Here is a 13,244-nt window from a genome sequence, read left to right as displayed (position 1 = left end):
ACTAAAAATACTTTTATCTGTGGAGGACATGGCTTTATTAAACTCAGCTTATTATTAAATATGGCTTATTCAGGGACTCCGACATATTCATACTACACACATTATACATCATTCAAACTAACGAAGAATCAGAAACAAGAAAAACAAAGTTCATAATCAAAACATTATAGGAATTACATTTAAATCTCTTCTTCACTGGCTTTTATTTTGGCAGATTCCTCTTAAAATAAGAATGAAACCAAAGAAGAAAGTTCTAGAAAAAGAACAGCCGACATTTTTCATTTCAGAAACACCCCGACCCCACAGCGACCTGAGACCCCGGACTGCATGAGACCGGACAGGACTCAACGATATCAACGAGACTCAGCGAGACTCAACGAGACTCAACGAGACTCTATTTAACCCGACAGGACTCAACAAGACTCTATTTAACCCGACAGGACTCAACGGTACTCAACGAGACTCAACGAGACTCCGCGAAACTCAACGAGACTCAAGAAGACTCTATTTAACCCGACAGGACTCAACGAGACTCAACGAGACTCCGCGAAACTCAACGAGACTCAAGAAGACTCTATTTAACCCGACAGGACTCAACGAGACTCAACGGGACTCAACGAGACTCAGCGAGACTCAAAAAGACTCTATTTAACCCGACAGGACTCAACAAGACTCAACGAGACTCAACGAGACTCAACGAGACTCCGCGAAACTCACCGAGACTCAAGAAGACTCTATTTAACCCGACAGGACTCAACGAGACTCAACGGGACTCAACAAGACTCTATTTAACCCGACAGGACTCAACAAGACTCGATTTAACCCGACAGGACTCAACAAGACTCGATTTAACCCGACAGGACTCAACGAGACTCAACGGGACTCAACAAGACTCTATTTAACCCGACAGGACTCAACAAGACTCGATTTAACCCGACAGGACTCAACAAGACTCTATTTAACCCGACAGGACTCAACGAGACTCAACGGGACTCAACGAGACTCGATTTAACCCGACAGGACTCAACAAGACTCAACGAGACTCTATTTAACCCGACAGGACTCAACGAGACTCAACGGGACTCGATTTAACCCGACAGGACTCAACAAGACTCAACGAGACTCAGCGAGACTCAACAAGACTCTATTTAACCCGACAGGACTCAACGAGACTCAACGGGACTCAACAAGACTCTATTTAACCCGACAGGACTCAACAAGACTCGATTTAACCCGACAGGACTCAACGAGACTCAACAGGACTCGATTTAACCCGACAGGACTCAACGAGACTCAACGGGACTCAACAAGACTCGATTTAACCCGACAGGACTCAACAAGACTCGATTTAACCCGACAGGACTCAACGAGACTCAACGGGACTCAACGAGACTCGATTTAACCCGACAGGACTCAGCGAGACTCAGCGAGACTCAACGAGACTCAGCGAGACTCAACGAGACTCAACGAGACTCAGCGAGACTCAACAAGACTCGATTTTACCCGACAGGACTCAGCGAGACTCAACAAGACTCAACGAGACTCAGCGAGACTCAACGAGACTCAACGAGACTCAGCGAGACTCAGCGAGACTCAACGAGACTCAGCGAGACTCAACAAGACTCGATTTTACCCGACAGGACTCAGCGAGACTCAACAAGACTCGACTTAACCCGATGGTACAAACGTGATCATTAAAGTCAGACTCAATTCTGTTCAACAAACGGACTGAACCGTTCGAGTCAGAGTGTTTAGTGTCCAGTCGTCGGCAGGACAGATCAGGTCTACAGGACTGTGGGGTCTGGGGTCTCTGTCAAGACATTAAACCACAAACTGAAAAGGAACTGAGGGAACATTGAAACAGTATTTTGGTCAAAGAGTTTCTTTAGTTATTTGGCTGTTTTAAACTCTTCATGTTACAACATATAAAAATATATCCTCCAAATGTGAGAATCTATTTTGGTTTGTTCGTTCTTCGACTCTGGAACAAGCAGTTTGAACAGGAAACGTTTTTATCTTTGGACGCCCTTCAGCTGGTTTTGAAAGAATATTTGGACGTTTTGGCTGAAACTACAGGAAGCTGCTGTTCATGTACAGGAAGCTGCTGTTCATGTACAGGAAGTGACAGACAGGAAGTAGGAAGTAGAGTATCTTCCCTCTCAGGACGGAGGGATCCATCGCTGATCAACATTATGGGTTACAGCACATTGGCATTGGCACAACAAGAAAATGGCAAAGCTGCCCCCGGAGGAGGCTTTTGGTTCTGAGGTAGGTTAGCGTTAGCAGTGGGAGGCTAACGGTTTTAGACGTTAGCTCTCTTTGGATCGGGGGGGGGGGGGGGTTTCCTCCTGACCTGAGGCGAACTCGTGAGACAGACGAACACTAAACAAACACTGAAAGGTTAAAGCAGCGCAGAGGAAGTCCTCCGCATCACCGGCTGACGGGAGACTTGAATCCCCCTCGGAGGACGGGGTCTCCGTCAGACCGGAGGAAGGCCTCGTCCAATCGGTGGGGAGATCAAACTAAAGACAAATGTTTTGGTTTCAACAGGAAGCATCCGGCCTCTGATACCAGAGGGCAGGCTCCAACCCAGAGACTGGACCTGGAACAGAACCAGGTCTAAATGAACCGCCCCTCAAGGACCCAGAACAGAACCAGGTCTAAATGAACCGCACCTCAAGGACCCAGAACAGAACCAGGTCTAAATGAACCGCCCCTCAAGAAACCCAGAACAGAACCAGGTCTAAATTAACCGCACCTCAAGAAACCCAGAACAGAACCAGGTCTAAATGAACCGCACCTCAAGGACCCAGAACAGAACCAGGTCTAAATGAACCGCACCTCAAGGACCCAGAACAGAACCAGGTCTAAATGAACCGCACCTCAAGGACCCCGAACAGAACCAGGTCTAAATGAACCGCCCCTCAAGAAACCCAGAACAGAACCAGGTGGGAATGAATTGCATCAAAGCTCAAGGACATCTGAGGGGTCTGGGTAGGGTCTGGTTGTGGGTAGGGTCTGGTTGTGGGTAGGGGTCTGGTTCTAGGTATGGTTTGGTTCTGGGTAGGGTCTGGTTCTGGGTCTGGTTCTGGTATCAGATGCTCTCCGGATGTCCTCATAAAGGCTGAAGTGGCAGTAAGGCTGTCAGGAGGAGGGGGGGGGGGGGTTATCCGGTGCTGGTGCCGGGCTGATCCGGTTCAACGGTTTCCACCATGAGCGTCACTGGGGGGGCGGAGTCAGGTCTCTGTGGGCGGAGCAGACAGGAAGTTAGTGTGTGTGTGTGTGTGTGTGTGTGTGTGTGTGTGTGTGTGTGTGTGTGTGTGTGTGTGTGTGTGTGTGTGTGTGTGTGTGTGTGTGTGTGTGTGTGTGTGTGTTACCTGGCTCAGCTCCATGCTCTCAGGTGTGTATCCTTTAGTTGCTTTGACATCACTCAGAGTTGGCGGAGCCTCCCAGCCCGCTGACTTCCTGCAGAGGAAACTGAGGAAGAAGAGGAGAAAGAGGAAGAAGAGGAAGAGGAGGAAGAGGAGGAAGAGGAAGAAGAGGAGGAAGGTGAGATCTGTGTGTTTTGTCTCACAATCATTTCTAACTTTTTTTTAAGCACATTCTTTGTTGGAAGCCACAGAAACGGTGTGTGTGTGTGTGTGCGTGTGTGTGTGCGTGTGTGTGTGTGCGTGTGCGTGTGTGCGTGCGTGTGTGCGTGTGCGTGTGTGTGTGCGTGCGTGCGTGTGCGTGTGCGTGTGTGTGTGTGTGTGTGTGCGTGTGTGCTGTGTGTGCGTGTGTGTGTGTGTGTGTGTGTGTGTGCGTGTGTGTGTGTGTGTGTGCGTGTGTGTGTGTGCGTGTGTGTGTGTGTGCGTGTGTGTGAGCGTGTTACCTGCGTCTGTATCCCAGCAGCAGCAGGCAGCAGAGCACGCAGGCGAGCGCACTGTGAACCCCCACCAGCAGGGCGGAGCCAGAGGAGCACTCACAGCCCGCTGCAGAGTACACACAGTACACAGCTTAGTACACACAGTACACAGAGTACACACAGTACACAGTTCAGTACACAGAGTACACACAGTACACACAGTACACAGCTTAGTACACACAGTACACAGAGTACACACAGTACACAGTTCAGTACACAGTTCAGTACACAGAGTACACACAGTACACAGCTCAGTACACACAGTACACACAGTACACAGAGTACACACAGTACACAGTTCAGTACACAGTTCAGTACACAGAGTACACACATTACACAAAGTACAAACATTACACATTATAAACCACATTACACACAGAGGTCAGAGGTCAGAGGTCAGCCTACCTGCTGCAGCGTTGCCCTCGCTCAGAGACACCAGGCGCCGGTTGGACGCTCCGTCTCCGTTCCCGTTGAAGGCGAGCAGCCGAATCTCATACACCGCTAACCGCTCTGCAGGGAGAACACAGGTTAGCTTAGCATCAACTGCTAGCATACTGCAGGTGAGATCAGTTAGCTTAGCATCAACTGCTAGCAGCGACGTGCAGTCAGGGGAGGCAGAGCCTCACCTCTCATACTCCAATGTAACGGAAAAACAACTAAAGAAAAACTAAATAATAATAATAATAAAATGTCTCCACTGATCTGTGTTGTAAGTGTGATTTCTGTTTGATTCTAATCGCTTTTTATAGTCAAAATCAGCAAATTTGCCGAGCTCTGCTACGGGAGCGATGAGAAGTGAGGCAGGGACGAGCTCTGCCTCACGTAAGCCCACAGTAACTTGCTGGAGCACGGGCACTAATTTAGCGCGGGCACTTATTTAGTGAGCGCGCTCCAGCCAGTTACTGTGGGGTGAGGTGAGGCACAGATGAGCTCTGCCTCACCTCAGAATGCGTCACCCCACAGAAACTGTCTGGAAAGCAGGCCCTAAGCGCATGCCTGTTCCCATCTCACTGTAGGTCACCAATGTAATGTTTGTAGATCCCTTTATTATATTTATCCTCGCCATCCATAGTCTCTAAATAACTTATTTCACGTATATATGATATTTAGGCTCGCTGGTCTCATCGTACAACGGCAATGAAAAAAGCACCAGGAGAGGCAGCCATAACCTCTGCCGCACTGAAGGGGGCGCACGTGAGCCCACAGGTTCTTGTTGCTACTGTTATTCTACGCAAACAACAAACTAGACTTTTGAAACTACAGGAAGATAAGGAGGACTTTTACAAAGTAATAGAGATTGTTGTCCAGAAGGATAGCATGGACTTCATCTTCAAGTCAAGGTAAGACCACAACTGTAATGAAAATGGGATCTTACTAAGAAAGAACAATCCAATATTTATCCTTTTGTTGATCGGTCTGTTTTAAATGAATCATAGCATCAGACTAAAAAAGCTTTTGAAAATAACAGAATATTTCGATTAAGGTCAAAATATAATATTTGTAAATCTGACTCTGAAAGAGTCAGTGCCTCACCAGCCATGAACCTCACCGCACGTCACTGACTGCTAGCATACTGCAGGTGAGATCAGTTAGCTTAGCATCAACTGCTAGCATACTGCAGGTGAGATCAGTTAGCTTAGCATCAACTGCTCGCATACTGCAGGTGAGATAAGGTGTACTGACCCAGGTGAGATAAGGTGTGTGTGTTGATGTGGGCTGGGAAGGTCTCCTGCCCCTGCACTTCTGGGTTGGATACCCCACGGTACTCCAGTCTGAAGCCTTCCAGCATACCTGGCTCACCTGGCAGCTCCCAGAACACCTGAATGGCTGTCTGGTTCAGAACCTTTGAGTAGAAACTGGGAGGACTGGGAACTGTGGAAGAGAGGGGGGGTTAGGGTGGGCTGTAGTTAGGGTGGGCTGTATTTAGGGTGGGCTGTAGAGTGGACTGTATTTAGTGTGTACTGTATTTAGGGTGTGCTATATTTAGGGTGGGCTGTAGTTAGGTTGGGCTGTAGTTAGGTTGGGCTGTAGTTAAGGTGGGCTGTAGTTAAGGTGGACTGTAGTTAGGGTGTACTGTATTTAGGGTGTACTGTAGTTAGGGTGGGCTGTAGTTAAGGTGGGCTGTAGTTAGGGTGTACTGTATTTAGGGTGGACTGTAGTTAGGGTGGGCTGTAGTTAGGGTGGGCTGTAGTTAGGGAGGGCTGTAGTTATTTAAGGTGGACTGTATTTAAGGTGGACTGTATTTAAGGTGGGCTGTAGTTATTTAAGGTGGACTGTAGTTAAGGTGAACTGTATTTATTAAGGTGGGCTGTATTTAAGGTGGACTGTATTTAAGGTGGGCTGTAGTTAAGGTGGACTGTAGTTATTTAAGGTGGACTGTAGTTAAGGTGGACTGTATTTAAGGTGGGCTGTAGTTAAGGTGGACTGTATTTATTAAGGTGGGCTGTATTTAAGGTGGACTGTATTTAAGGTGGGCTGTAGTTAAGGTGGACTGTAGTTATTTAAGGTGGACTGTAGTTAAGGTGAACTGTATTTATTAAGGTGGGCTGTATTTAAGGTGGACTGTATTTATTAAGGTGGGCTGTATTTAAGGTGGACTGTATTTAAGGTGGGCTGTAGTTAAGGTGGACTGTAGTTATTTAAGGTGGACTGTAGTTAAGGTGAACTGTATTTATTAAGGTGGGCTGTATTTAAGGTGGGCTGTATTTAAGGTGGACTGTATTTATTAAGGTGGACTGTATGTAACACTATTTAAGGGTGGAGTGTATGAAACAATAGGTACCGCCCCCCCTGCGTGGTGCAGGTGATTGGTGCTAGACTGCCGGCTGCCCCCCTGGGTGGAGTAGGCCTTCAGGTAGGACGGAGTAAGTAGGTGGTGCTGGGCTCCAGCTGCTGGACGTCGTGGCTGAAGGTGTTTTTACTGACGGCCTCCTGCAGCTCAGCACTGTCGGGCTCTGAGGGGGAGACTCCAGTTAACAGTGTTTACATATCAATAATAAATCAAAGATAATAAATCATTAAAGCTGCGCGCAGCAATGAGCGGTCGTCCGCACGACGATGTCTGCCGAAAAAGTGTTTCGAGGTTTCTGTCCGATCAGACAATATCTAAAGGAGTTACAGCAACATCATGTTTGATGGCAAGTGATCTGTCGCCACGGCAACGGCAATATGAATGATACCCCCATAATAAGCTTCAGGGGCTGCATCATTATATAACATGTGTTCACTACAACTACGCCCACAGTCACTGCGCGGGCTGCCGGCCGTCAGGACTTGAACCTTTGTGTGGTGTGTGTGTGTGTGTGTGTGTGTGTGTGTGTGTGTGTGTGTGTGTGTGTGTGTGTGTGTGTGTGTGTGTGTGTGTGTGTGTGTGTGTGTGTGTGTGTGTGTGTGTGTGTGTGTGTGTGTGTGTGTGTGTGTGTGTGTGTGTGTGTGTGTGTGTGTGTGTGTGTGTGTGTGTGTGTGTGTGTGTGTGTGTGTGTGTGTGTGTGTGTGTGTGTGTGTTGTGTGGTGTGTTGTGGTCTTGTTGGTGTTGTCGTCAGGGTTGTCGGCTCAGGGTTCTTCCTCCCGGTCTCTGGTCTCTGTCTCTGGTCTCTGGTCTCTGGTCTCTGGTCCTCTAGTCTCTGGTCTCTAGGTCTCGGTCTCTGGTCTCTCTGGTCTCTGGTCTCTGGTCTCCTAGGTCCTGGGTCTCGGGTCATCTGGCTACGTCTCTGGTCTCTGGTCTCTGGTCTCTCAGGCTCTGGTCTCTAGTCCTCTGGTCTCTAGTCCTTCTGGTCTACTATAAATCCTGGACTCTCAACCCCATCTACCCCGCCGGGCGGACGTGCAGCACGTATCCTATATGATGTGCAGCTTCCTCTCTCTTCGGGGGGGGGGCGCTACCCAGCTTGAGCCGTCAGGGCTGCGGAGAGAGGGCCTCAGCCTGCAGACCTGAGGGGGGGGGGCGGGGGCTCCGGAGAGATCAGGATCCTGTAGTCCCTGTAGGGCTGGTGGAGAGGGGGGGGTCAGGGCCCTGTATGGCTGGTGGAGAGGGGGGGTCAGGCCCTGGTAGGCTGGTGGAGAGGGGGGGGGGGGTCAGGGCCCTGTAGGCTGGACAGGCTGATGGACAGGCGGGCGCTGGCCTGGTTGGAGCCCGCGCTGTTCTCCGCGATGCACTGATAGATGGCCTCGTCTTCAGGGGAGATCTGAGTGATGGACAGGGTCCTGGGGGAAAGAGGTTAGAGTATAACAACAACAATACTAACAATATTTGTTAGAGCCGCAATGAAGTCAACGTTATTATTTAGATTCATCATTTGATAAATGATGTGTGCCATGGTGAATATCTTTTGATGAAATGATTGTTTATTTCAAATCGTAAATATGATCTGTTCCTTGTCACCTTCCGGTGTTTATTTAAGTGAGGCCACATTGAGTGCACAGCTGAGGGTGCTCTGAGACCTGATGAGACCTGATGATGAGACATGATGAGGACCCTGATGAGACCTGATGATGAGACCTTTGAATTGCGACCGTGTAGTACCTCTGATGAGACCTGATGAGAACCTTGATGAGACATGATTGAGACCTGAGACCTGATGAGACCTGATGAGACCTGATGAGGACCTGCTGAGACCCCTGATGAGACCTGATGATGACCTGATGAGACCTGAGACCTGTGACCTGACCTGATGAGACCTGATGAGGACCTGAGACCTGATGAGACCTGAGACCTGATGAGACGCTGAGACCTGATGAGACCTGATGAGACCTGAATGAGGACCTGATGAGACCCTGATGAGACCTGATGAGACCTGAGAACCTGATTGGAGACCTGATGAGGCCTGGACCTTGATAGACCTGATGAGACCTGATGAGACCTGATGAGACCTGATGAGACCTGATGAGACCTGAGACCTGATGAGACCTGATGAGACCTGATGAGACCTGAGACCTGATGAGACCTGAGACCTGATGAGACCTGATAGACCTGATGAGACCTGATGAGACCTGATGAGACCTGAGACCTGATGAGACCTGAGACCTGATGAGACCTGATGAGACCTGAGACCTGATGAGACCTGATGAGACCTGATAGACCTGATGAGACCTGATGAGACCTGATGAGACCTGATGAGACCTGAGACCTGATGAGACCTGATGAGACCTGATGAGACCTGATGAGACCTGATGAGACCTGATGAGACCTGATGAGACCTGATGAGACCTGATGAGACCTGAGACCTGATGAGACCTGATGAGACCTGAGACCTGATGAGACCTGATGAGACCTGATGAGACCTGATGAGACCTGAGAACCTGATGAACCTGATGAGACCTGATGAGACCTGATGAGACCTGAGACCTGATGAACCTGATGAGACCTGATGAGACCTGAGACCTGATGAGACCTGATGAGACCTGATGAGACCTGATGAGACCTGATGACCGTGAGACCCTGATGAGACCTGATGAGACCTGAGACCTGATGAGACCTGAGACCTGATGAGACCTGATGAGACCTGATGAGACCCCGATGAGACCTGATAGACCTGATGAGACCTGAGACCTGAGACCTGATGAGACCTGATGAGACCTGATGAGACCCTGATGAGACCTGATAGACCTGATGAGACCTGATGAGGACCTGATTGAGACCTGAGACCTGATGAGGACCTGAGACCTGATGAGACCTGATGAGACCTGATGAGACCCGATGAGACCTGATAGACCTGATGAGACCTGAGACCTGAGACCTGATGAGACCTGATGAGACCTGATGAGACCTGATGAGACCTGATGAGACCCTGATGAGACCTGATGAGACCTGATGAGACCTGATGAGACCCGATGAGACGGGGAGCGGAACACTTTGTACACCGCAAATTGTAAACGAAATGAGTGTTGCAAATTGGACTGCAAAGTATAGTTTATATAGGAAAGTATATCGCCTAATTATTGATTTAGATTTGTTATTTTGAGACTATTTAAGTCAATACTTTTTTGTTAATAAATTACATTTTTTGACTGAAAACCTTCGGCTGCTTATTGCTCTGGATTGCGTGTCGTCAACCCGCTCTATAGAGAGGTGAAGTCCCTCCCCTTCCTGTGGACCCCCATGGGACCTTATTTCGGAAAAGTTATGCATTGAAGTCAATGGAGAGAGAAAGATTATCTTTGGATCCCGTTTGAATTGTGCCACGAATTACACATATGATGTTTGTCAATTTAAAAGATCATTTTGAAAGTAAAAAAAAAATAAAATGTGTGGTAAAACTGTGAAGTAACACATTTGTTTGTGTGAAACGCTCAATGAACTACATCTCTGGTCAACAACACACGTCACCAAGATGGCCGTCACTACTGTCTTGTCAACAAAACGATTGACTACCCTCACTATCACCCTCTCACCCTGACCCTCACCCTGACCCTCACCCTGACCCTCACCCTCACTATCACCACAATGAAACACGTCCTGAAGAATGTCATGCAAAGCTGCCTGCCTGCCTTCCTTTGATTCTCTCTGAACTGCCTGGTCGTTTTAATGTTTAATGTCAACCATTTGTGCAGATAGCATGAAGTAGAGAAGATCGTCGATGCTAGCGTTAGCGTTAGCATTTCTCCCCCGGGCTTAAATGGTGTATTATAGAATGATCACACCGGTGACAGTACTATTCAAAGGGTTCACGAAATATGACTACTACTCTTACTGTTTAACATTTTGGGTTACTTAATGTTACTTCATGTTAAGGCTAATAAGAATGACAAGGCTGTAATGCTAACTAACGTGCTAGCTACTAGCTAGGTAGCTAACTTGATCAAGCCACTCCTGAGGCCTGTACTACGAAGCTGGATGTTCTCTTAGCTAACTTCAGGGGAAACTCTGGGTTTCCGGTCCTACGACGCTGGTTCTCTTTTTAGCGGGCTAGATCTCCATGGTAACTTATGCTGAGCGGCTAACCTCCTCCGGAGCAGGTTAGGTTGCAGGCTAAGAGATCAACTCAGTGAAAGCACCGCCTGCTGACCAATCAGAGCTCCGTGTGCAGAGTTTAAAGATCAAGTCATATTACAGGATAGAGGAAATACAGAAAAACTGCCGTTGCAGGAAAGACGGCACAAATCACCTGACTGTGTGAACGTGAACATTAATAGAATATCCCCTCCTCCCATCTTCAGAGCAATCTGACTATTATAACATTAGCGTTAAGAAAGCTTACTTAAATATCTGCCACAACATAAGTAACCGGATCAGAGTAACATTACGTACAGTCCGCGGCACTGTGAGTGCAGACGTCGATGTGTCCCATTATCATTCATATCATATCACATCATAATGTATCATATATTTCCTTATCTGAGTCAGCTGAGCCGTATCTGGCCGTGCAACACTCACAGTGTCACATACTGTATGCAGAAGTATTATTTTAAGCAACACATTAAGTTGACGAAACACTCGAGTCAAATGTAATGAAAGTCAGATCGTGTCTTAGACGGGGCAGTGATATCATAAACCTGTTAATGTACGCATTCAAACACTTTCTCTGTTACCAGCTGTATTCACCTTGCAGGTGCAGCTATGTGGCTTTGATCCTGGATAAAGTGTTTAAGTCATGGATGTTTAAAGTTTAACTTCTTCATATTTGACTAATATTAAAGTTCACTTTTCATTCAGGAAGTATGACGCTGCGCTGTCAGTACGCTTGTCCATGTTTGTGATTGGTCGAATGCTCCAGATACCACCCCTTTCATGTGAACGCACACCTAACTAGATAGGACACGGCTGGCTTGAGCGATCCACTTGATAACCAGCGTCGTAGGACCGTTTAGCGAGAGCGCGTATGTTTTGGATTGGGCCAACCGGCTAACTCAAACATATCCAGGTTAGGTTGAACCGGCTTCGTAGTACAGGCCTCTGGCTTCGTAGTACAGGCCTCTGGCTTCGTAGTACAGGCCTCTGGCTTCGTAGTACAGGCCTCTGCAAGCTAGCTACTAGCTACTAGCTAGCTTGATCCAGAGTACTCCTGGTCCTTTGATCAGACGGGAAGCGAAAGAACGAGCAAGACCCATTGCTGGTATGATACCAACCTGGTACTAAGCACACAGGCATCTTGTTAAAGTTATCTTATCTTAGCCAGCGCCATATAGATAGATTATATCTATATTGCGCTGATCTTAGGTATCTCTTAGTGGAGGAAAACAATTGTGACATCACTTACGCAACTCTGGGATTTGTAGTCTTTCTAGTTACGTATTTTTCATAGTCTTATATTTCAACAGTTTTACGACAAACTGTGACTTTTTTGACATGGAAATTATTTTTTAAGATTGACAAACATCATATGTGTAATTCATGGCACAATTCAAACGGGATAGAAAGATAAGTTTTCTCTCTCCATTGACTTCAATGCATAATTTTTCCGAAATAAGGTCCCATGGACAGGAAGTAGATGGGCGTGACTTCGCCTCTCTATAGAGGCAAAAGGAAACCTTGGATGCCACTACAATAATACATTGGATGTTTATAGCGCTTGTGTGTGTGCTGTGTGTGTGTGTGTGTGTGTGTGTGTGTGTGTGTGTGTGTATGTGTGTGTGTGTGTGTGTGTGTGTGTGTGTGTGTGTGTGTGTGTGTGTGTGTGTGTGTGTGTGTGTGTGTGTGTGTGTCTCACGTGTTCACGTTGCTCAGCCTCACGGTCCCGCTCACACTCAGCAGCTTCCCGTTCTTCAGCCAGATGATGTGAGGCTGAGGTTCTCCAGAGGCGGAGCAGCTGAACTCAGCGCTGCCCCCCCCAGGCCTGGAGAGGGACTGCGGCCACTGGGAGAACTCTGGGGGGGCTGGGGGGGACCAGCAGAAAACAGAACATAATGAGAGAGAGTAGCAGATCCAGCCCAGCAGGGGGCAGCACCTGTCTGAGTTCATATCACATACAATATCATTACAATAAAGTAAATAAAGAAATAAAAAAAAAAACTGATAAAATAAAGATAAAGAAATAATAAAATGAAATAAAAGTAAAACAAATCGAAATAAAATACTTAATTCATTTTATGAATGTCCCTCACCTCTTATTCATTTCTAATTTCCCTTTATTATATTGTTGGTAACTTAGTAGTTAAATGTTGTCCCTTCACAATAAAAGCCCTGATGATGACACCCCCCCCCCTGCAGACAGACAGGTGCTGTCTCGCCTCGTCTCCACGGTAACAGGAGGACACACACACACACACACACACACACACACACACACACACATGTGAGACGGGGGTCAGAGGTCAGGAGGGGGGGGGCCATAATGAAGTTTAATGTGGAGAACACACTCAAGTTCAAGAACAAAACACAACTACCACACACCACACACTCACA

At 47.6% G+C, this 13,244-nt stretch overlaps 1 protein-coding gene across 1 annotated transcript; it reads right to left on the bottom strand.

Annotated features, from left to right (window-relative positions):
• Positions 1-7,941: 7,941 nt before the first annotated feature.
• On the bottom strand, positions 7,942-12,933 carry LOC117472223 (immunoglobulin superfamily DCC subclass member 3-like). The gene is made up of 2 exons (XM_034117392.1): positions 12,550-12,933; positions 7,942-8,107 (listed from the first exon to the last, which is right to left on the bottom strand). The coding sequence occupies exons 1-2, from the start codon at positions 12,798-12,800 to the stop codon at positions 7,942-7,944; spliced, it is 417 nt and encodes a 138-aa protein (XP_033973283.1). The 5' UTR covers positions 12,801-12,933.
• Positions 12,934-13,244: the final 311 nt, after the last annotated feature.

Source organism: Trematomus bernacchii, unplaced genomic scaffold (assembly GCF_902827165.1).
Source record: "Trematomus bernacchii unplaced genomic scaffold, fTreBer1.1, whole genome shotgun sequence".
Taxonomy (NCBI): domain Eukaryota; kingdom Metazoa; phylum Chordata; class Actinopteri; order Perciformes; family Nototheniidae; genus Trematomus; species Trematomus bernacchii.
This window is presented reverse-complemented; position numbering and strand designations above follow the sequence as displayed.